Source organism: Vanessa atalanta, chromosome 8 (genome assembly GCF_905147765.1).
Source record: "Vanessa atalanta chromosome 8, ilVanAtal1.2, whole genome shotgun sequence".
NCBI classification, from domain to species: domain Eukaryota; kingdom Metazoa; phylum Arthropoda; class Insecta; order Lepidoptera; family Nymphalidae; genus Vanessa; species Vanessa atalanta.
The window spans coordinates 7,047,540-7,074,009 of record NC_061878.1 but is presented as its reverse complement, the minus strand read 5'-3'; the positions used below and the strand labels follow the sequence as shown (position 1 = coordinate 7,074,009).

Sequence of the window (26,470 nt, the reverse complement as noted above, 5' to 3'; positions counted from 1 at the left end):
TAATTTTAAAACACCCAGCGTCGCAGGCGGGTAACGCTAATATATTATAAATACGATTACGAACAAATTGTTGTTTTTGCTCAGTCACGATATGTTTAAAGTATTAATTAATGTTTATGATTTTAATCATATCATTACCTAATAATCATATCAGTTTAAATTTTTTAACTTAAATGATCTTTCAAGTTCTACATTTTAATAAGTGCATAAGTACTTTGCTGTAAAGGTAAAAATGTTGTCGACTCTCAACTCGACAATCGACTTGTTCTGTAACAAGTCACAATTATTGGAGCAGATTTAGTTCCGAGACATCTCCTTTAAAATTTTGGAAATTTAATCCCTTTAAGTTTAACTCGGTAAATATTAGAAATATTATGAGTGAGTTGAAAGTGTGTTTTAGTATTTAAATTTTTTTCTATATAATATCTTGTTACTTTTCCAACATGTTATAAAAAAATCTTGAAGAGATATTTAAGAGGTAATCTCGTTGCCACATTTAAAACCGTAAATAGCTAATATAATGTTATAAATATGTTTAATGTAACAAATAAATTCTAATAAGCTATATTAAAAAGTTTATTTATTTTTAATACAAAACTGTATAATACATATAATTACAGGACATGATTGTCCTAATTCGATATTACAGCACGTTTATTAACAATATTTATATTTAAGTAACAGTTTTCTAATCATGTAGGTATTGAAACTAACTTTATAAAATTCTTCTATCAATCTATTAATATATTTAGCAATAGAAGAAGTTTTTAATTAATACTTAAAGTATCTAAGTATGATACATAAACGATATGTATCATAATTATTACTTCTTAGTATCATAGATATTCCTAGATTCCCAAAATCTATAAATAGAATTTAGTGGGTTAGACGTTTTCGTGTACAGTAGTTTGTAATGAATCCAAAGAAAACTATTTGGTGTTTCCATAGACAGCATTATGATAATGATATTTAATTTATTTGATAGGGTGAGATAATATCTTTCTAACTACGTATGTATATAATTATTTGATAAGCATTCAATATAATTAGCGTGGTATTCTAATTGGGGTATAATCTACAAATATAATAAGGTACATAGATATGTCTGCAATAGATTATGATTTCAAGATAATATTAATATTTTTGACCGCCTTTTTCGTTGACAAGTTTGAAAATTACGCACTACATTCTATGTTGATATTTAAAATTTAATATTTTCAATTAATATAAATTTATCAGTAAAATTATTTAAATTTTTAATCAGTGTAAATATTTTGTCTCACATTTATTCGAGCTAATCTTCGAAATAGTCGGACCGATTGTAACATTTAAATATGCAAATGTATATATGTATATCAAGTGAGAAATGATAAAGGCGAATTTACGTACCTACATACATTAGTAGGTACCGAAGCAATATCGAAAATATCTATGAAGAAATCTATCAGAAAATGCTGAATTTTGCTATTAATATTAAACTGATATGTAAATCATAAATTAAAAGCGTTTACTAAACGTAAAAAACGAAATCAATAGCGATAATATATAGTATAATAAATGTTAAGAATCATTTTTATGCGTAGTCTGTTAGTCATAAAACATCAAATAAAACGCAAATAGGGTCATGATCAATTGGCTTCATTTTAAAGGACAGCAATATTATAAATTCGATCTTAAATTGGTCTTTCCGTTTGTTACATGATCGTCGAAACCACTCAACCGATCGGAACAAAATTTTACTTTACATGGTAGCGTGGGACCTGGATAATGTTTTTGCAGCTAGTGCAGTATACAAAAGTTGATTTCACGTATTGTCACTTAACATCTCTGTTGAAAAAAAAAAAATACAAATTGTCAGCGCCATAAATATACATAAGTAATAAAAAATGGTAGAGGTGCCCTTTAAGTAGGACTTTAATTTACTAGATCAAATCATCAGCTCATGTCACGAGAACTTTAATTGATAAGAAACATGAGCAAATCGTACACATATTAAAACGCCGGATATCTCCATAATTAATAGACAAACACATAATTAAGTTTCTTAAGAGGATTCTTTTCAGTAATGGGTAATTCCCAAACTGGTGGTAGGTTTTACTTTGTATCGATCAAAAGTAATGCATTACAAAAAATAATAATTTTACAACTATATAGCAATAATTTGGTGTGCTGTGGTGTTATTATATAGGAACATAATATGTAATTAGAACCCGTAGTATTCTGCACATCCGATAAAAAAGTGGGATGTAACTTTTAAGAGCCTATATATATGGGTGAAGATGAGACATCATTTTTTGCACGCACGCCTTTGTGAATACACACATACACTTCTACACACACAGATACTTTCCATAAAACTTCTAAAAAATGTAAAAGTCAGGCAAAATCTAAACATTTTGCGATTAAAACAAAAGTGCTGTTCTAATCGAGGAGGAGCAGGTATCTCTCGCTAGTTCTGGATGACCATATTAGTAATAAGATTACGACTATCTATGTGTTCACATATATCGGTAAAATACGTAGTATCATTGTTTTAAAACGATGCGGTGCGATGACGGCTACTGATATCAAATTTGAAACTATCCAACTAGATTTACCAAATATAACATGTAAAAGAATATTGAATCAGAACATGAATGCAGCAGAAATTTAGTATGCATTATTTAAATGAAAATTATAAAAAAATGTTAATTCTACCTATTCTCAATATTATTTTACCCATATCCTTGATGATTTTTTTTGTCATGAATTCCGTAACAAAATAACGATAATGTATTTCGTACTTTGCTAGATTTTAACAATATAAATTATATTATGCTGACTACCGTACTTTTAACATATCTCTATCCTGCTAGGATGTTTTCAAAGTTATCTTGGAGTCATCAGCAAAGAATCAAACATGATGAAATTCAAAAATATATCTTATTTTTACCAAATGTATGCCGGAGATTGCAAAACTTATACTCGATCGACTCATGATGCAGTTATCAGCGAAAAAACTATAAGTTTGTTATTATATCTACTCGTTTTTCGGTTAGAATAGGCTATAATAATTACATTACATGACATACTTTTATTTATAATATGTAGATACACGGTCGGGCCACCTGATTCTAAGTAGAAAAATACCACTTATAGATTTAGTAGATATGGCATAGATATAACGCTGTAAGAAAAAAATACTATTGCTCAAATCGCCAATGCACCTTACATACCTGTAGTTACATTGGATAACTTACTCTTTATACCGGATACCGGATACCTATCATGACAAAGATGAAGATATCTAAAAATCGATGTACCTACGCTATTCTATATTGTGATTTTGTTGTTTATAAACTGTAACTTTAGATTTGAAAAGAATGGAAATTTCCGTTTTAATTCACGTATAGCGTCCTGGTGCCTCACCTGACATTTTCCGTGGACATCTGCAATAAAGGGTGGCTTGCAAGTGCGTTGCTGGCCTTTGAGGAGTAAGAGGGCTCTCTTTTTGAAGGTTCCCAAGTTATATCGGCTTGGAAAAACTGCAGTGAAGGTTAGTTCCATTTTCTTTAAAAATTTGACATATTGAGATGGTCTAGATTCTAACGCGATAGCTTTTGGTGAAATTCAGCGCAAGAGATTAATCCAAACAATTCCGTGCAACAATCTTCGTGAAAAATGTTGTGAATAATGCATTTTCCATATCATAAAATGGCAAAAATCTGCACATAAATCTCGAATAAGATCTGGTCACGACAAATTTGTATAAGTGTCGTATTCAAAAATAGTGGCATCCCCGGGCACTGTATAAATGCCGCCCCATAATCAATATTTTGCACAAAAGTGAAGTTTCGATATTGCTAATTATTAAATGAATATAAAACTGAAGAAATTCATAGTAGATTTGTTTTATGTGTAAATTATATTTTGGAAGATAATAAAGCATTTTCTTTAACGCGAAGTTTTTTTCTTTTCATCATTCTAATTTTGCCGTCCTGGGCACTTGCTCCGAGTGCCCCTAGTATAAATCCAGCCCTACGTGAACACTAGTTCTTGCTATTTTTATTATTTTACTTGTTATTTAGTATTTACTTTGTTGTAGATTCATTGTTTATAAAATCAGGTAGTACTATTGACCCCAATAATTACTGGAATTACTAACTATCAGCAAGATTTGAGCACTCGCCTAGTAATACTGACTTTGAGCTTATTAAAAATATTTTTGCAGCTTAGAATGAGTCGCACAATGAAATTTTTATGACTATTTACGCAATTTATAATTCGGGCCCTAATCTTCCATAAGAAGTAAATTGAAGGAAATAATAGTATCAACTGTCGCTTCTCAATATAGGGGAAGGTTGCTTTAGTCGTACCCCCTAAGGAAATTACACTGTAAAATTCACTGTAATTGAAATAAAATGAAATCTTCTATATAAACTTAACATTTATTTAATTGGCTTTTAATTAACAACCATAGAAACTTTAATATCTTTAATAAAAATAAGTACTTAACGTTTTTCAAAAACATGTCTTCGGTACGATTAAGGCACCTAGTTGCCTTAATCGTACCACCTATAGCCTTAGTCGTACTTAGAAAATAAATCTTACTAAACATATTAAAAACTATAAAGAAAAACACTTAATAATCAGAGATCACATAAACAACTAAAAACTACAAATAATTTAAACTGAGATCAATTTTTTTTTGTTATGTATAAAGTCGAAGCTAAAAGAAAATAAAAAGATCAAAATCTTTTAAAACCAAAATAATGCTTTACAAGAACATTATTGAACGCAGATGTCACAAATATATTTTTTTATTTTGCTTTCAACGCCAGCACATAGATCATGTATCCAACCTCTACATTTTGTACACTACATCATGTTTTCTTCATGATCTTCCTTACATAGCACCATATATACCACGATTGTTTAATTCTTTTGTTTTTCTCTTGATTTTTTTTTTCTGTTTTGGCTTTTTTTAAATCTAGTTTAGCATTTTTCTTTTTATTTATGTTTTCTTTGGCTTCTATTTCATATTTGTAGGGACTGGAAGTTAATAATTTTGTTGGCTTAGTACCTTTATTCATTTTTCTAATTACTGATTTTATGCAAGGCACACAAGATACAATATTCAATTGAGACTTGATAAGTTGATGGTTATTGTGTGGAGAGACTTGTGATATTGTGGTAGGTATAGGTTGAATAATGGGTGGTGTTGAAACTCTAGGTAATAGAGGTGGCGTTGTAATTTTTGGTAGTACTGCGATGAACCTTTTGGTGGAGATACAACCGGTATTGGTGACCTTAATATCGATGATGTCATAGTTGAGTCAGTTTGATCACCGACTTCTTGATTCGATGGATAAGAGATGTTTAAAGACGCTACAAAATCCTCTTCTTTAATAACATTCCTATCTTATTATTCCTAATAAGAACGTAAATTGTACAAAAAAATCTCTTAATACCTAAGTCGTACCGGTACGACTAAGGACTTGTGTACAGGTACGACTTAAGCAGTGAGGACTTGTTAGTTTAAAACTAAAACACTGACATAACCTCAAAAAGTTCGACCGTTTGAAAACGCCTAAACGATGGCCAAATAAGTATTACAAATTAATGTAAATAAAGAAAAAAAGATTAATATCACAATTCTGTCATAAAAAGCTTACAAATGAATCAAAAAAATTAATGAAAACTGTATAAAAAACTTATTTTTTAAGTATTTTTGCTTCACGAGGGCAGCCGGCGATCTATGTGTTTATGTTTGCTGACTCGACTGAAATGTTAACACTGACAATACTAGATGGCACTATTTAAAATGATCAAACGAGATATTGCCGGGGTACGACTTAGGCTGTGGTACGACTAAAGCAACCTTACCCTACATATAGTTACACATACCTTTTAAAAAATAAACAATTAATTTTCATTGTAAAAATTGATTTCTGACAAAAAAATCATAATGAGTTTCTTTCGCCGGCTTATTTCAGGTCTGAAGTGATCTTTTCTGATCCAGTGGCAGAATTTCGACAATCAATAAGAAAGAATGCTTTCTGTTGAATAAATATTTGAATTTCGAATTAGATGATTAGTTTTGATAAAAAGTCATTCCGATATACAATTACATCAATTACTTTTTAAATATTTACTTTAATCAAATCGAATCGTTGAAATAGTTAATTATTAGACGTAAAGATTTTTTAAAAAGTCATTCTGACGAAAAATCTGATTATAATGTAATTATGATTAGCTACTACGTCCCTAGACGATAATTATCTATATCATGAGTGTGTTAAAAATTAGAATAGTGTAAATTACCCTTCTATTATTCGATTATTAATATCTATTTATTTTAATAATATTTGTATTTTCCTACATTTTAGGATACACTATATTATGTTATTAAATTCTATACTTAGGATACATTTATTATCTTTATTATTTTTTATTTATGAATATATTATAATATGTAACTAAATGTTGAATAATAAATATGCAATAACTAAACAATGTGATATTCTAGAAAACTAAAATTGTGATTGATTTAAAATGGTGCATAAATCTGTAGTACGTATATTGACAAACAGTCATAAAAATAATAAATAAAATACAAAAGAAACAAAAGATAAAGAAAATTCAAACGTATACGATAAATAAAAACTCGTCAGCGTGAAAGATAGATTCAACAATCAATCAATCTTGAATGTTGTAATATATACCTATACATGAGGATAATCAAGGTCGTGAAGACTATTTACGTAATACCTATACATCTCTTTATTCCTACATTTACGCCATCAATCAGAGAGAGTATGTATATACATACAGGATTATGGGTATTCGACGTATTCCCGTTAGGAAGTAATAGGGGCGTCGAATTATCAATAACCCTGTACATAGGATCATGGTTGTTTTAATGTATTTGTTGTTTAAGGTCAGATCAGAAAAATATGGAACAATTTCTGAAAAAAGTATCATCTGTATATCCTGTATATATAGTATGTCCTGTTGTACATTACAAACAGGACATGAATTTATTAAAATTCATTGATGAATCTGTGCATATAAGCAATACATAACTTAACCACTCAAAAATGAACCGTGGTCTATTGTTCAAATATGTTTACCATTATATCATTAACGTATCAATTTTCTCCAGTAAATTTCCTAATGCATGAAACTATGCACGGTCATTCGGGTTAAAATCGAAGTATATAAAAATAGATGTTTTATAACACTTACTTATTGGTGATCAGTATGTCTATCAACGGTTTGGAAAGACCACATACCAGACTGAGAGGAGTAAAACCGGCGAAAGAAACTCAGCGGGATATTTTTTGATTTTATAATTATTTTACTTATATGTATTTGTATTTGTACCGGCCTGGGCGATCATTTTCAACCCATGGTGTGTAATTTTTATATATTATATGTTATATAAAAATGACGTATTTTGTCAGTTTAAGCAGACAAACGTTCCTATAGTCCGTTCACAGTTATTTTACCTCTGGCTATTAAGTTGGCTATCTTGTGCAATGTGTTGCAATAGCTAGTTTCCTAAAATCCTTTGTATGAAATTAGGAAATAGTGGTAGGTGAGGGAATATTTGGTGGTAGTGGCAAAATGATATGAAGCTGTCCTTCATATAAAATATCTATTTATTCTATCTGAGCCAATTGGAGAAATATATTTTTAACCCGTATACAGTGGTGGTCATAATTCGGTGGAACCGATGGTAGCTAGAGACAGGCCCGTAGATAGATAAGGCGTGCCATGCGAGTTATACATATAATTATATCTTTACTAATGCTCCGGACTGTAGAATAGAGTCCTTGTATAAACATATTATTGTATCTGTATAATTGTTTTTTTGGTAAAAATAAAAACAAGTACGGATTAGTCAAAGCTTTTATTTATAATAATAATGACCTAAATTGACTTCATCCGAAGAGAACGAATAATCAGAAGTGACTCAGTATCCGAGCCATTGTTTAATTGTATAATATATTTTTCAATATCATCCTCTACGTATTCATCTGTTTCTTGAATATGATGAACATGTTTACATTGTTTTTGCCATTCCACCTTTGCCACCTTTAAAGTCAGTATCGATACTTAACTGCTGAAAGTTTCGTTAAGGTTGGAACCTCTTTCCTGACTACGTATTTTATTTCTAACTTCATAAAGATCAAAATCATCTATCTGTATTATTTTTTATTAAATGTGTTTTTTTTTCGGTGTAGAGATTTTTCGAGACGTGGAAGCAGTAATTTCACCTTCTTTAATAATGGTGCTGATGATTTTCTGAGACAGATCTGAAATTTAAAAAGACTTAATTAATAAACTTACAAAATTTAATTTACACTTACACATAATGGTACCGTTCACCATTAAATTAACGATTTCATTTGTACGCACTTAGAAAACACTTTTACTGTGTGTCGTGGATGGAAGGTGAATAATACCATGACCCATATTGGTACAAATCTATTCATTTAAAAGAATTGTTATTTCATGTAATAATCATTAAACTTAAATTTTAGCGTTTCACTGAAGTAGAAAATTATTTTTTAACATACGGGAATTGTTTAATAGTAGGTAACAGTATTTTCATACCTGTCATGACAGCTACCCGTTTCATAAGGAATTACAAGAACTTTACTAACTATTTCCTTTTAACAAAATTCACACACAGCTAGCACGATCTTTCTTCCTCTACTCTGAATTCATTTTGGCAAGATTAAATGTAATTAATCACTGAATTTATCATATAAATCGAGGAGCTCTGAGCAATTAGACAGTCAGTAATGCCAACCTAACGCGCAGCCTCTTTGATAGATGTCAAAGGTAAAATAACTGTGAACGGAATAGACGATTACTGTAAATTTTAGTCTTCTCGCTTAATTTTTTAGTGTATTTTATATAAGGTTGAATGTTAAACAATTACATAGTTTAAAATTGTAGTTATGAATTTGTCACATTTAGCCTTTTGACACTAAATTTTATTGTCAGAATGTACTATTTCCCAGAAAGCATTCTTCTTTAAATATTGAAATATTGTTTGGTGTTTTATGAAATAATAAAAATAAAAAAGAGTCAATAGGAAATCTTACTTATGCTTATCATCGAAACTACAAAGGAGGTCATTTATATAAATGATGAAGAGAAATTTGGACTCCCATATTTACTGGAGCGCCAGGAGATCTTTTCCATTTACATACACCCTCTTAATTATTTAGTGTATTAAATAATGCTTTTCCGATCATTACCGTCCTTTTTTACCGTTTTTCAGTAAAATCAGATAAATTCCTTCACTTAAATCTCCTCAATGGGGGTGTCAATTGTATGATATCATGGTAACCTATCATTCAGTTTCATGTTCTGTTTATTCTGAGCCGATAACAATGACAGAGATATTAAAATAAAATACAAGAAAGTAATTGCACTCTAACCAAATATTTAGTAGTAAGAGAGACAAAATATGTTCTCCCCTGAAATTTTCTATAAAAATAAAACAATTGTACAGTTTTTAGGCTTGAAAATCAGTAGAACGAAGACTAAATACATGTTCTGCGATTTCGGCGGTCTCTCCGGTCCTGAAGCCATAGTGCTTGATGGCGCGGCCCTTCCAGTCTGCTCCGACTTCCGGTATCTCGGTTCACTCATTCAAGGCGATGGCGAAATAGATCAAACGGTAAAGCACAGGATTAACAAAGGTTGGATGAAATGGCGGCAGGTTACGGGAACAATTTGTGACCCCCGTATTCCCCTTAGACTTAAGGGGAAGATCTATAAGACCATGGTCAGACCTGCTGTTCTATATGGATTAGAGTGTTGGGCTATAAAAGGGATGACTGAAAGACAATTGCATGTGGCAGAGATGAGAATGCTGAGAGCAATGTGTGGTGTAAGGAATGATTACATAAGAGGAAGTTTGAAAGTAGCACCGGTAACCGAGAAGCTATCCGGAAACCGGCTGTCTTGGTATAGGCATGTTATGCGGAGGAATGAGGACCATGTTGTGAGAAAGGTTTTGAGAATGGATGTGGATGGATATAGAGGTAGGGGACGACCCAAGAAACGATGGATGGATTGTGTGAAAGACGATATGGTTAGAAAGAATGTTACTTGTGAGATGACGTCTGACAGAGAAGTATGGAAGAGGAGACATGCTGCGCCGACCCCAAGTAAAATTGGGATAAGGGCAGGAGGATGATGACAATTGTACAGTTTTTTTTTTGTGAACGAATAATGACATTTATAAATCAAAAAATTCTGCATACGTTCGATTATATTGCGTTAAAATGACAATTTGTTAGTAGAATTGCACCCTGCGATTAAAAACTAGCCGTATATTACGTATTTAAAATAAAATGCACCATTTTTTTTATTTTTAATCATTTATTTACAAATTTTAAAAAAGTTTATCAATTTTTAACTTATCTTCTAACAAATGTTATAATTAAGACACAGCCATCAAAACATACGTAGAAGTATTTATTACACATTACTTACTATATTTATATGCTATATATTTATTTGAATTATTTTCAATACACTTTATATTTTTATAATTTGAACAGTAAATTTCCGTTATTCCTAAATTTAAATGAACAAAATTCAAGTTAAACTTTCTGACAATTAGTTATACTTAATTGTCAGAAAATCATTCAAATTAAGGATTGTTTAAATGTACTGCTATTGAAAATACTTTCTATGAAAAGGAATATTAAGGCTCCTTACTAATTAAATAAATGTTCGATAAATATACATAAATGAAATATAACCTACATAATACGGCTGAACTATTCAAGTAATTGTGCGTCTACTGTTATGTAGTCGAAACTACTTACAACAATAATGACGAGATTAATAAAACTACGTGTTTTGACCTTTACGTAAAAGTAACCTTACATATCGTATTATTAAATATTTTCATACCTAGCTCCAGATCATCTAGTACATGCTTCAATATTTCTAATCTATAATAATTTATGAATTACGAATACATAAGCTGACAAATCATTACAAATCACTTTCCACGTCTGTATCCACCCGTTAAACTGAACCAAAGGTGTTTAAACCAAGAGGTTCTCTTTATTTGTTGCTCCATTTCAGCATTTTCTTTGAACAGCTGCCATTCTCTTCGAGTCTTCATTGATCGTGGACCCCACGATGATTTTGAACTAAAAGATTTCTTTAGTATCTGGTGAACAATAAAAACATGAATTAAAAACAAGTTTCTTGGTTAGTTGTCCATGAACATTTTGTGATTAGTATTCAATTTACGAGTTGAGTCGATATTAGTCAAGTTAAAAATGAGACGAAATAGCTCAGTGGACAGAACTTGTAGACATATATGTGTTTAGTTTGCATAATGCATTACGTGCGCAGCAATGAAGAAAGACTCGTCAAGAAACCAACAGGTGTCGGAAAAAATTTGAGTGTCGGAAAAAAGATGATGCGTCAATCTCTACGAACCCGAATAGAAACAGCGTGTTGGAATACGCTTCTCCTTACAATGAGAGACGCCTTTCAGTGGAAAATTTATGTGCAGTTATGTTTTACTTTTTATACTTAACATAAATATATAAATATTTCTTAATTTGATTTACTTACATCGATAAATCCACCAGCGCTTCTGTATTTATACATGGTTGTAAGGATGAATAGAGGAACCAGCAAAATGCCCGTGAATAAAATTATATATCCGGCAACTGTAACAAATTAGTTAGGCAATTAATATTTCATACTTAGCTTATAATCATTTAAAGATGCCTTTATATGAAAGTTTACGTACCATATCCCAGTGTTGGATAATAATAATATCCTCCAAACACTAAAGCTTCAAATGATAAAAGAGCGTAAACGAATACAATCATCATCATAGCTGGCGTTATGAAACCCCAGCAGAAACGCCAATAAATAGATGTCTTAAGACCCAACATAAATTCTATATCGAGACAAATATTTTCAAGACCTGAAACAATAACATTATGCTTTTGTAAAATATAAACAATAATTATATAATATAAAATATGTTTTTTTTAATATATAAAAAGGAAGCCGAACGGGCTAACGGGCCAACTGTTACTACTATGAAGTAAAATGGTACAGTGATTAATTTCATTTTGTAACAATATTTATTTTATGTTGTAGTAGATATTATTTATGTTATAATTATGATACAACTATCAAATTCCCATCAAATACACTATTTAATTGTATATATTTACCATAAATCCAAAATACGCCAATAATTTCAACGATACCACAGAAGAGTACAAAGAAAGTTCCACCATAGTGATCAACAAGCTCTAATATGTATTGACCGCCCTGGAAATAATTAAATGAACAATACATTATACTTAAAAAAAGGAAATTATACGCCTTATATTTTTACAGACACCTCTGCGTGAAAGCAAAAACTTGTTGATAAACAGTTACTACCCGACATATAAAATAACTCTAGTCTGAAGTACAAGCGGGAATGTCTTTGATGCTTGTGATAAAATTCAACTATGACATAACATCGTATAAAACGTCATATACATTATATAAAATATATTATTATTTACTATTTTAGTTGCAGTGAATGTCGCTAAAAGTTTGAAATGGCATAAAATTCACATTCAGATTACGTTCTTACGCTATCATATTTTTTAAGAACAACAATTGTGTAGCAATAGTAATACTTATATATACAACAAGACGATATTATCGACAATCATGACTCCTCAATTTTAGGACTGACTGACATTTTGGACTGATAAATAATTAGTCCATTAAGTAATAAGAATGATGTAAATACTTACAGGTGTAACATATATAAGTCCGACGCCAAAACCACCAACACAAGAAAGTGCTGACATGTAGATAGTGGGTACGCGAGGAAAAGCGTCCAGCAGGATAGTATTCACGGCAGTAAGCAACGCCACAGCAGATCCTATTCCTAAAACTGCCATCATCAAGAAGAAGAGAACTGAGAATAACTGAAAAAAAAGAAACGAACTTAGAATATCATCAAAAATCAAAAGTATCAAATACATTATTTGTGTACTTTTAAAGCTTTAGAAATGTAAATCTGTATTCAAAATAGTAATAAGGGCTACATTTAAATAATAAATATACCTGTGGTTGGAAAGTTTTAGCGATGGCGTCAGGATAGGAAATGAAAGCAAGACCGGTGCCTCCAGATCCGACTACGTCCATAACTTCTCTATCCAAAACATACGCTAAGTTACCGAGGATACCGAAAATCGTGATACCAGAGAGCAAACTTGTAAACGTGTCTAGAGTTGTAACGATCATGGCGTCCCTAAAATGAAAATAATCATATTTTTACATTATATTTGAAGATAATATTACTTGTAAACGTTTCGTATATTGTAAACATTACCTGTAAACGTTTTGCTTGAAACCATTATATGAAGAGAACATGATGATTGGTCCTGTACATACTGTCAACGAGAAGAACACCTGCGTCACGGCTGCATACCACACCTAAAACAATTAAGCCACGTTTAATTTTATAGATCCTCAATTTTAATAATACTGCTTTGTTATGTTATTTAGTATAGTAATTCAGACAGCAATGGGGTATTCTAAATGTAAGTCTTCACATGTCTACAATAAGTTCGAACCAGTCATTCCACCGCCAATGCAACTATGAGATCTAATCTTCTAATACATTGTAAAATGTATATACCACAAAAAATATATAACTTTTGAACTTTTTTATATTGTAGGTAGTCGGGCAAATGGCCACCTGATGGTAAGTATTCACCTCCGCTCATAGACGGTAAGAGATATTAATTATCTCTTCAATAAAAATATTCTTGGTTGGCTAAGATGTTATCTCCCTTGTGGATGCAGTTACACTGGTTCATTCACCCTTTAAACCGAAACACAAAAAAAAAAACTAAGTATTGCTTTGAGGCGGTAGAATATCTGATGAGTGGGTGGTACCTACCTAGAGGGGCTTAACGAGTGACATATATATTTAAAATAATTTACAATTTTATCTAAGTTTGCGCATAAGGAAATTACACACAGATGTAATTTCACTGCTTTTAATCCCTATTTTATCAAATTTATCTTTGAGATTTACATTAAGTAAATCAGTAGATTAATTTTATTATAAACCTTGAGATTAATTTACATTAAATACAAGAAATTCGAAATAAAAAATACGTAATTATTTTAAAATAGATCTATTAGAAACTTACGCTAAGTTCAAGTAACTTGTCCCACTGTGGTGTTATGAAGAAAAGAATACCTTGGCCAGATCCTGGTAGGATAACCGTACTATAATAGAAAGAATAAATATTACAAATAAATTAATGAATAAAGTTTTATAACTAATTACGTCTTAGTCTACTATATTATATAAATCATATTCTTACATGCATTGTGACATCTGAACATGTTGGATACTTCTAATAATAATTAATAATTTATATGTGACAGTCAAAATTTTTGCAAGTGGATTTAATTAATAAGCAGATTTTGTAGAATATAGTTTAGATATTAAACTACTAGCAAACTCATACAATAATCTAAAACATTTGATTTTTTATATTATATATCTAGATAGATTGTCAAAGCGGAAAACACGTAGAAAAAAATAGTGCCCAAAAGTAGTATGACGTTCGGCGAGTGTCAAGCGTAGCTGTAGATAAGAAAGTTGGTCCGTTTGTTTAAGTCCTTTTGTACGACCTTCTATCTAGATACACATATAAATAATCTAAGTATAAAGCTAAGACTATTTAAAGAAAGTTAATTTTTAACTTTGCGATTAAGATCAACGTTCGTCATAAAATTATCCGTAATGCATTGTAGATTATCTCCGTCATGATTATGATATATGTGGATTAATGCAAATAATGTATGTGGAGATTAGCAACACACGTGACTCAGGGTGAGTACGGGCACTGTACGGATAATATTATTGCTTGACAGAATTTATAAATTGATGTTTTATGTGAGATTAAATTTAGAATGCAAATGTTATAAACATATTTTTTATTTGAGTTTACTGGCTGTGTAAGTATGCAACTATTACTAAATATACAATACTAAAACATTTTCATCCTACCGATTTGTAAGCTGAAATATTTGTTCACACCTTTTTGGCTAGAAACAGCACAATACAGCATGTAAACTAAGTTGAATTTGTTTTAGGGAGTAGTATAAAATTTTATTTTAAAAATTATTTTTAAAACATTTTTTTCATGATTAGAAAATCACATTAATTTGAATGAACTTCGAATGATTAAAAAGCTTAATCAATTAAACAACGACACCTCTTATACCAGTGAAGTATTTATATGTGAATTATACAAAAAGAACTCTGCCGTATTTAGAATTAAAAAAAAATAGAAGAATATATTATACCTGATAAGAAGAATGATCATGATCACATAAGGAAAGATCGCGAGGAAGTAAGAAGCTTTTCCCGAACTTTTGACACCTCTGGATACGATGATGAAGATTAAAAGCCATGAAGCTAGTAGACAGACGGTTAAGTACCATATAGGCAATCCTGAATAGAAAAAAATAATTGATTATTATTACATTTTAATTATTAGAACATTCTGTATAATGTATTTTTTCTCATTCATAGCAATACGTACTTATTTTAAGTTTCATATAATGTGCTTGTTTAAGTTGTCGTATGTATTTATGTATATGGCATATATAAAACATTTCTTGACGATTAAAAGATTAACGATATCTCACGTGCTCAAATATTTGTTATTTTTGCATTAAACTCGAATTAATTGAGGGATTGATTGATTGAGCAAAAGTCAATTAATTATGCACTTGTTTGATAAACCTAAACTATGAAGTATGAAGTTGTTATTACTATGAATACTACTAGAAGTATAGTAGTGCTACTTAATCTAGTGTAATGTAACGAACATTACTAATATTATTATTATAGACTTACCCAGACCACCTTCAATTCCATCGCTTTGTTGTAGTACCGTTCGTCTACAAACAAAAAAAATATAATTAATATTTAAACAAGACATTTATTGAAATCAATCAATTAGTTTCAACTTACACGAAATATAGTTCAGCACTACTAGTCGAATTTTCAGTTAGGGTGATATTTTCTGTCGCTCCAGAAGGCACACAATTATTCCAGTCGGGTTCGCAAACAGCCCATGGCAATGTTGACTGGAAGCTCATAGCCAAATAGTATAGACATAAGGCAATGATAGATACGTAATAGGAAAGAATATATCCACATGCCAACGACTGTGCATACCCGGTTCCTGAAACGATGAACAGATAAAAATCGTAACAACTGATTTTACTTTTTTACTTTAAATTATGCAGGATACACGTGCACGTTTTATTTTGGATGTTTTTCACTCATCATTCATTATTAAGATGCGATTTAAAAAATAGGTTGTTAAGATGATTGAATTAGTAATAGAAGAAACATAATCATTAATTTACCTTTCATCGCAGGAGCCATCGACCAGACTTTCACTGTGTTTCTACTACTGAATTGTCCAAGTACCCCTTCGATATAATACATAGGTTTTCCTATTAATATAAGTACTATAAGGTATGGAATAAGAAAAGCTCCACCGCCGTTTTGATAGGCAATAAAGGGAAATCGCCACACATTACCGAGACCCACTGATGTGGCTATACAGGACATAAGGAACTCGATTTGATTTCCCCACATAACCCTTTCAGGCTCATCATTTTCCGGATCGTCATTTTTCTAAAAAATAACCTTCTAATTAATTTTATTTATACACGAATATAAAAAATTACAAATTCGTTAAACTACGGGTCATGAAACTTATATCACTCGACAGTAACTAATTTCATTAAAAAAAACTGAGCAAATTTGAACACTCGATCCAAGTTGTAATAATTTATAAAATTGACGTATTTGCATATTTAAATTACCAATTTTTCTTTTGTTTCTTCTATTGGCACTTTAAGTACGGGTGGCAGAGAGCCATGTTCCTTAGAGCGCTTAGGTTCCGGAGATCCATTATTTAATTCACCAAAGTTTGCTGGACTCAAAGGTGGCGGTTCTGTGTTTACAAAACCTGAATTTATTTCACCACCCTTGCTTGTAGTGTCAGCCTGAAACCAATTGTTTGTTTGTTATTCGTAAAACGGTAAATTCAATTCAATATTGTTCCTGAGGGGAAAATTATTTAAAAATTATCCTAATTTCGAAAAGAAGTTATTTCGAAATTCAATATTTTAATTTTAATTATTTACTTATTCTTACAAGCTATCATTTATTAATTGGTAATCTCAAATAATAACAAAAACAACAAAAAAACGATAACAATGTTATAAGTTATAGAGATAAGGGACTAATAAATTAATCCACATTTTTATTGATTTGGCATAACTAAAACATTAGGTATAGTTGTTTATGTCATCATCCTCCTGCCCTTATCCCAATGTTATTTGGAGTCGGCGCAGCAATTCTTCTTTTTCCATACTTCTCTGTCTGACGTCATCTCACAAGTAACATTATTTCCAGCCATATCGTCTATCACACAATCCATCCATCGTTTGGTCGTCCCCTACATCTTTATCCAGCCACGTCCATGCTCAAGACCTTCCTCACAACTTGGTCCTCATTCATCCTTCAATCCATACTTAGCAGCAAGGATGTATTTGTTAAACTATATTTAAGTATTCTGCCTTGAATTGCTCTGCCGTACTGCTACTACCATTCCAACAAAGTAGAACAGTTATCTTACTCAAACTGTGTTCTTAAAGGGACGACTTTTTTAAGCCCATCCTTCAGGAGTCCTTGTACTATTCTTTTTACTTCTATCAATAATTACGATAAATTTGATTCTAATCATCATAGATATATCGATCAGCGATAAAATGTATGGCAATATTTTATAATAACAAATTATTTCCTGATTAGGACCGATAACTATAATTTTATTAGTAATTACATAAGGTAGTATAGTTTATGTGATAATTGAATAATTATATTATTAAAACTTGTTTAAAATAAAATAATAATACTATTTTTACTTGAACAAATCGAATTTGGAATTAAAAACGAAAGTGATTTGATTTTTATCTGAGTAAAAGCTTTATCATTTCTCCCTTTCCACTGATGATATATGTACTTATAAAAATGCTAGCACTGCAATGCTAGCATTGCTAGCAGCACTATGATGATAAAAGCGAAGTAATAAGACGGGATATATTAATATTTTTGTACTATTACTCGAAGTGTTTCTAATTGCGAATATTTGCACTGTTTGTTCATTTCTTCATTTTCCGCTGCGGATCCGGAGATTCATATTGATTACCTTGTCTCAACGCATTTAGTGTCCCTTAAAAGGCCTGTTAAAGCAGTAGCAGTTCATCGTGTCTTTTGCCAATATTACGAATAAGCTGAGAATTCAATAAAAGTAAAAACATCGATTGGCTAGAATTCTCTTCATCATTATATGATTAAAAAAACATGATTGAAATTCTTACTTAAACTCTTAGGGCAAGGAAGACCGTTTAAGCCATATAAATTCCAATCTGGCATCCCAAATCAAAGCGGTGCCTTGAGTTTAGTTTTGTTATAATAAGTGTATTTCTTATTGCAGAGTAATCTTTTGAAATCGAACATTATGTCCGTTTATATGCCAATGTCGTGATGGACTCTATATAGCAACTGTCATGAAGCCGATATGTATACAATTGTTATTGTTCTTACGTTACAAAGGTTTCGTAATAGTTATTTCTTATGTAAATTAGAATATTATTATTTTGTGCTATTTATCAAAACTGAATGTTAATTATTATTAGATAAATAATCATTTCCAATTTGAACGTATAATTTAGGAAATACATTGTACTCTTAGAATTGTTAACCTTACTTGAATTTTTTTAATTCAATGTAATAATGTTAAACACGTTCTGAATTAGATATACCTACATAAGTAAAACAGTTTATAGTAACATTATTATCAAAAAATTTTATAACATACATCCTTGCTTCGCTTTCAGATAAAGTAAATAATCATAGGTATATTATAAATGACTAATAATTAATTAGTTACAAAATATTCAGGTGATGGTTTTTCGCTATCTGTAAAAGATATTATCTAACCTTGTTATTACGATGATAAAGTATATTATTGTTATTAATTTTTTAAAGACTTATTCAGTAAATAGTTAAAAATGGGTATCTATAATAAAATAAAATAAGTAGCTATAACTTATTAAAAATTGTAACGCTATATGCTAAACCAAGCCAAGCCAAGCCAAGTCAGGCCAAGCCAAGCCTTAGAATTGAATACCCGACCCGTCCGACCGACCGTCCGACCGTCTTTTCTTTTCTGTTATCGGTTGCCTTGGGCGACAATCCCTTTTGCATAATTGTTAATGAGTAACGTTCGGAAAAGACTGGGTCGGTATAGCAACGAGGCGGTAAAATATAACTGAGTGTAAAAATATAAACGATGGATAATAAATATATATATAACATAGTTGTTGTTATTGCCTTTCGTTTCAAAATATATTTTAAGTTCGATATTATAAATACGAAAGTGTGATATGTGTATAAGTACTTAATAATAACACATTAAGCGATAAAATTGTTGAGAGAATCAACATATTTTTTACGATAGCTTTATTGCGTTTAACTTTTATAATCGCGTACTTATAAATCAAATAAGCCGTTTAGGCTTTTCCATTACCTTCAATTAGTTGAACATTTTTTCTTCATTTTTTTTTCTTTATTAATCATTGTAATTTACTTTTCTAGATAATATATGAAATACGGAACGATACTTGCCACAATTTAGTTTAATATTTATTGCTAAATTTAAAATGTAATATTAAATTTATTTTTTATTTTCTCGAACGCTATTGTGATCGTATATATATCGCTTAAAATATATATACATACAATAAGTGTTTATGTATTTATTTATATATATACATTTTATTATTTGTTTTAATTTTATCCAGGCTTAGGTTAAAAAATATTCCTATTAAAATCAAAGAAATTAAGAAACGCACTAAAGCTGACAACAATTACAATACCATAAACTTTAATAAAATAAATAAAATAATAATAATATTTTTAAAATTTTAATAAATATCTTACCATTTTAGGTAAATCCCACCGCGCCTCGAACTTCACTAGTTTTCATGCGGAGGTGTTAGCGACTCTACACAAAGCTACTAATAACATTGGAGTGGGGCGACGCGCCTCTTTTCAATGATTTATAATAATTCCTATCATCGTCTGCTCGACTCTTTGGTTCCCATTGCAATCTATATCGAATGGTTTTAAATATTGTCGAAATTGATTTATGTTATTTTATTTATTTGATTGTCAAATTTTTGGTACTTTAAGATTTTTTTGTATGAATACTTCTTTTTGTCTTTCTTATTTTTTATTACAATAGCAATGTTATTTGATTTTATTATATTAGCATTCAAATTTTTTTTTTTTTTAGCATTAGCAGCCTGTAAATTTCCCACTGCTGGGCTAAAGGCCTCCTCTCCCTTTGAGGAGAAGGTATGGAGCATATTCCACCATGCTGCTCCGATGCGGATTGGTGGAATACACATGTGGCAGAATTTCGTTGAAATTAGACACATGCAGGTTTCACGAGATGAATTATAAACACAAATTAAGCACATGACAATTCAGTGGTGCCTGTCTGGGTTTAAACCCGAAATCATTGGTTAAGATGCACGCGCTCTAACCACTGGGCCATCTCGGCAAATTATTAAAGATTAAGTCGTCCTAATTCTTAATCATTGAATTTAATTATATTCCAAAAATAAATAAAATCATTAAAATATATAAAAACATAACATATATATTTTTAAAGTAGCTACTATTAACACAACAACAAGTGTTAATTTGTAACCTTTGTTCCTCGATTTTATAGGTTAAGTAAAAATAATTACTTGATGGTAGAGCTTTGTGCAAGCCTGTCTAGGTAGGTACCGGCCACACATTATATATTCGACGTAGACGTTATTGTTGTTCCGCGTTAAAGGGTAATTGAACCAGTGTAACTACAGGCATAATATAGGCTTTCCATACCTTCCTGAAATTCAAGGATCATGTAGGTGAATGGTATATATATAAAAAATTTATAAACGCAGACAGAACTTAAAAACGAATTATATATTTCTAGTAAAAATATAATGTTATTCATTTTATTATAATATCGATTATAATCGATAACGAAAAACCCGTTGAGTTTTCGGCGGTTCTTTTGAGGCCTGAGTTATTGTTATCGAAAAATCTGATACATATATTTTAAACAGAATAAAGATTTTATGTTCGAATTAGAATAGAATAGAATAGAATTTCACTTAAAATATATATATATATTTATTGTTTGATGCTTAGAAGGAACATTACATCATTAAGAGATTTGTTAATTGATTTACGTCTTGAAAAAAATCGTGGCTATTTATCTTGTCATGTTAGTATTAGTTATTATAGTTATAACTATATATTTTTTTCATTGAATTGTAGCAAGTATCATATTTAATATGTTGTGTCTTTATTTCATTCAACAAGTGTCAAGACCAATGCGGTGTCCATTTGTTGTAGCTCCGTCCAAGTAATACATACGTAGCTCTACAAAACGGAAAAAATATGTATGGGAGCGTGCATCGCACCGTCCCACCGTTCGTAAATTTAACATAACATAGACATAAAACAACAACTTAAAATTAAATAAGGTAATTTTTATATAATTTAATACGGAATTAACAAATTGACAGTACCTATGCTATTCCGGAAATATTTCCGGTACTACAAAAAGATTAAATGCAAATTCGAATAAATAACCTTGTGGCATAACTCTTTTCTCAAATCCAAGGTCAGATAACGACTACATGTTTTTTTTTTACGTAGTCGATGTCAAGTGTTTTTAAAACAGTTTTAGCACATGATACGAAATGTAGTGATTATTATCGTAATTAAAATATTCCAGAAATGTTTAAATTACTTAAAATTCATCTAATTTCATGTTTTTTAAATATAGTTTAGTTAACATTTTTTGCAACAATAATTATTTTTCCAAATATTTTATATATACTAAGACAATGTGGAAGTATCGTTAATACTTCAAGTCAGCAATCAACTGGGCGTGAATGCTCCAAAGTCCGAAGCTATGAGAAATTGGTAAAAATTTGTCAAAGGAGTCTTGGACCCGGTTTCAATAAAAACTTTATCATTGGATTTTTGGAAAATCAATAATTGTAGCTAAAATATTGAAAAAAAACACACATTGTGTTTCCGGGAAATTCTAGGAAGTAGTTACACACACCAAACTCAAGGAAAATGTTGGATTTTAATAAATTGAATCATATTTTAAAGTAATGACTTTGATTCATAAATTACTCGTTCCTTACCTCGTTCGAAATGTTTTTTTTTTGTTTACTCTTGCCGCTTGTTTTCACCACAACATTATGTTCCTGTTTCAAATATTTAATACTAGCTGCTACTCGCGGCTATGCCCACGTAGAATATGAATATAATTACAAATTGAACTATTTTTCCCTTTAGGCCTTTAATATCAAGAAACGCTTATATACGTATCTACGCACTTTAAATAGGTAGCTCAAAAATAACATATATAAACAAAAAAAAAACAAAATGACTGAAATGTCAAACTCTATTTCCCTTTCGGCGTAAAATATCCAGAAACTCTTAATTACATGTCAACTAATTTTTAATCGGTGGTCCAAAAATAAAATTTAATTGTACTAACTTCAAAAAAGACGGATTTCCAGACTATCCTATATACGAAATGTATACCCAATTTCTCTCCTTAGGCGTAAAATATCCAAAAACGCTTAAAAGGGAATCAACTATTTTTTTATCGGTATCCCAAAAATAAAGTTTCCTGCTTCTAACTTCAAAATTGACGGACTTCCAGACTAACCAATATAAGAAATATCAACCAAAAATTAAGATATTAGTTTTTCAGAAGTAAAATATCTAAAAACGTTTAAATACGTATTTACTCATTTTTAATTAGTGTCACAAAAATAGTTTCATATTTTTAACTTAAAAAATGATTGACTCTTATAAAAACTCTCAATCCTTATTTCAACCCCTCAGAGGTAGAATATCAAGAAACGCTTAAATACGTATCTACTCATTTTAATCAGTAGGTAGCCTATAAATAAAGTTTCATGCGTCTGACTTAAAAAATGACAGACTCCCAGACTAACCTATATCAGAAATATCAATCCGTATTAAACAACTTATAGGTAGAATATTTAGAAACATTTAAATACGTATTTAATCATTTTTAATCAGTATCTCAAAAATAAAGTTTCTAATTTTTAACTTAAAAATGACGGACTTCCATAAATACTTTCAACCCTTATTTCACCCCCTTAGTGGTAGAATATCAAAAAAACACTTAAATACCTTTTCAATTATTTTATATCAGTATTCCAAAAACAAAGTTTTATGATTTTAAGTTAAAAATTACTGACACTGAACTTTCAACAACCCCCCCCCCCCCCCCCTAAGGGGTAGAATATGCAGAATCACTTAAATAAGTATCTACTCCTTTTTAATTAGTATCCCAAAATTAAAGTTTTATATTTAAAAAATTACGGACATCTATACAAACGTTCAACGTTCGCCTATGTCCTTTCTCAGGCTCTAGACTATTTGTGTACCAAATTTATATCGGTCCAGTGGTTTTGGCGTGAAAGCGAGACAGACAGACAGAGCTACTTTCGCATTTATAATATTAGTATAGAAGTGTGGATAGTATGGATTATTGTAAAAACAGTAAACATAATAAGTATAAACAGTAAACAGTGACATAACTATTTTTTACGGATAACCGAAAAGCATAAGCAAATTAGGATGCTCGAGTTTTTTATTTAATTGATAATCTCGCATTTTCGTCTTAGATTCAATTGTTTTTACTGACTATTTAAAAAAGTAATTAAGGCATATCAGCAAATCTACAATATCACAAAGACCACTCATAAAAAAGGATATTATTTTTGCATTAAAAAATAAAAACTTTTCAAAATGTATCCTATAGCATTCTATGAATTCTCCAATGCATAGTTTATATGTATGTCTGCGAAGCGCCCTTTCGGCATCAGTTGTCGAGCCATCGCTCGTAAAGCCAAAATTAACATATTTTTTTTAATTATTGCACAACGTCGAGTTTCGGTATAGCTTAGCAAAACTGTATAATTACATATGTAAACACATGTACTTTTGTTCATTTATCATCAATTACTTCCAATAGTTTTTATAACTTTGTTAAACGAATAGGAAATGCCATAAATGTTTTAATGCAACTCAAAAACATCCATGATAAGAATGGTTAAAAGTTTCTGTATTTATTATTTGACGCCTCATTCCTGGGTAGCTGTAAAAAAAAATTGCCAAATTTTATGAGGATATACGGTCTTACATAAGACACCAAATACCTTCAATCATTCAATGTTGCCAGATGTCGCTAAAAAAGAAACAATAATATGTTTTACTGTGTTTTATTAGATTTTTCAGTCAAAAACTTTTTAGTAGCAACACGAATATTGAAAATTAACACTTTTGTGCCTCGAAAACTCGTAATGCTATTCGTCCGGTCTTACCTCTCTCCCGACGAGTTGGATGATGAAACTAAAAGAATAGACAGTGCATCTGCATTTGCGCACATACATATATAGTAATATCTCCTTATCGTCTTTGAGACGTCTTTAAGATTGACTACGGTAGCCAAAATTTAGTACGTTGCTCATATTAAATTTTATTATTTTTTTATCTTCCTAACATAGAATTAATATATTACCAATATCCCATAGTAGGAGAAACGCCAGAACTCAGATATTTTTCAGAAGTCAAGGCAAGAAACTTTAACTAACTCCTCCACGATACATTTATAGACAAAATCTTATCTGTCTCAGATTATCATGATTATTATTAATGCAATTGAAAATGTTACCAAAACAGTAACTTATACATTATTCGACATTAATCTACATATCATTGATTTTACTATCTTTCTCTTCATCTTATCTGAATATAATTAATTGAAAATATTATCATACTGTATCTATGTGGTACCTATATAATAGATATGTATAAAACGATAAATATATGCAACGTAAATACATAGAAGTGACTCATACACTTAAAGACACAAAGACTTGGACTTGACTTTTGAAATAAAGCTAATTGTTACTTATTTTTTTGTATGCCATATATATAAGAGGAGTCTGAGAAACGTAGCAAGCTACATTTCCTCTTTTAATACATATATTCTTTTAAAAACTCTTTCCATTTTAATCTTTTTTTGAGGACTCAAGTATTCTATTTGAAGGTATATATCTAAAAACCTTAAAAATATTCGATTCGATAAAAAACATATAAATTATTTCACGTTTAAAATCAATGTAATTACATGTAGGGCAGGTCAAGAAAAAAATTGTTTTCGTAACTTGATGAGCACTTCTAAGCATATTTACCTACCTGATATACCTCCATATGAAGCTCATTGCTTGTTTCCCTAAAATAAAAAAAATAAAAATAATATCTCCATCGGACGTACAGATTAGGCGTCACGAGAGCTACATCTCTACGCCCCTACGTCATCGAGATTCAACTCATTCACATGAAGCGTTTTTCTTCTTCATTTTTCATTGCGTTAAGTCAAATTGAGTATATTCTTCCATTTAACTAAAAATACAGATCGGTGGTTCAGGAATAGACCAATCCAATCCAAGTATCTAAGCGTAAATAAGCATTTTTTACGCTTTCCAACTTAAGACTAAATGAGTACTTTTAAACTTAATTAAAACGTACACCCAAGGTTAATTGGAAGAAATTATTTTTAACATTATGTTTGCACTTTGTCCAATATAGTCCTTAAGATCGCGTTGCATTTTAGGTAGTGTTTTACGCCAATCGCTTGTTATTTTCTTTGATAGTTCTGGTATAATTAGTTAGTAAACTAAGCGTCAGCTAACGCCTCTTTGATCAATGTGGGTGTGCGGAAGTGCTTACAAATAATAATAATAATAAAGATATACTACTAGTGATTTTAGTACGCCGGTTAAAGTTTTCTTATAAGTAGTTGACACAAAGGGTTGAAAAAAATATCGTCAGCGAAATCCTATCAAAGGGATCATGCGTCATCGTCATGTGTCACTTGAACAGTGCACTGAATAATTCTACGATATCAACTGTCGATATCAAAATACTACAACTTTTTATTTTACGATCCTATTCTAGGATTATTATTGTTTTATGCTACATTGAAGTATATATATATATATATATATATATATATATATATATATGAAATATATACATAATAATAAACTATAAAGGTTTCAAATTTGACTTACGTGACCACAACTTTTTTCCTGATAAAACTTTACTGACTGCAGATTGAACTGCGTATTTGTTATTTCTTACTGACGATTTTTTTTATTGTTTATAAATATTTAATGA

The 26,470-nt window shown here is 30.3% G+C and overlaps 1 protein-coding gene across 1 annotated transcript; it reads right to left on the bottom strand.

Moving 5' to 3' along the window:
- Positions 1-10,593: 10,593 nt before the first annotated feature.
- On the bottom strand, positions 10,594-20,206 carry LOC125065645 (sodium-dependent nutrient amino acid transporter 1-like). Its single transcript, XM_047673383.1, has 14 exons — positions 20,108-20,206; positions 16,921-17,103; positions 16,456-16,729; positions 16,055-16,268; positions 15,938-15,981; positions 15,382-15,529; positions 14,214-14,292; positions 13,385-13,488; positions 13,117-13,303; positions 12,801-12,977; positions 12,222-12,321; positions 11,786-11,965; positions 11,605-11,702; positions 10,594-11,191 (listed from the first exon to the last, which is right to left on the bottom strand). Exons 1-14 carry the CDS (start codon positions 20,108-20,110, stop codon positions 11,018-11,020), a joined length of 1,965 nt encoding a protein of 654 aa, XP_047529339.1. The 5' UTR covers positions 20,111-20,206; the 3' UTR covers positions 10,594-11,017.
- Positions 20,207-26,470: the final 6,264 nt, after the last annotated feature.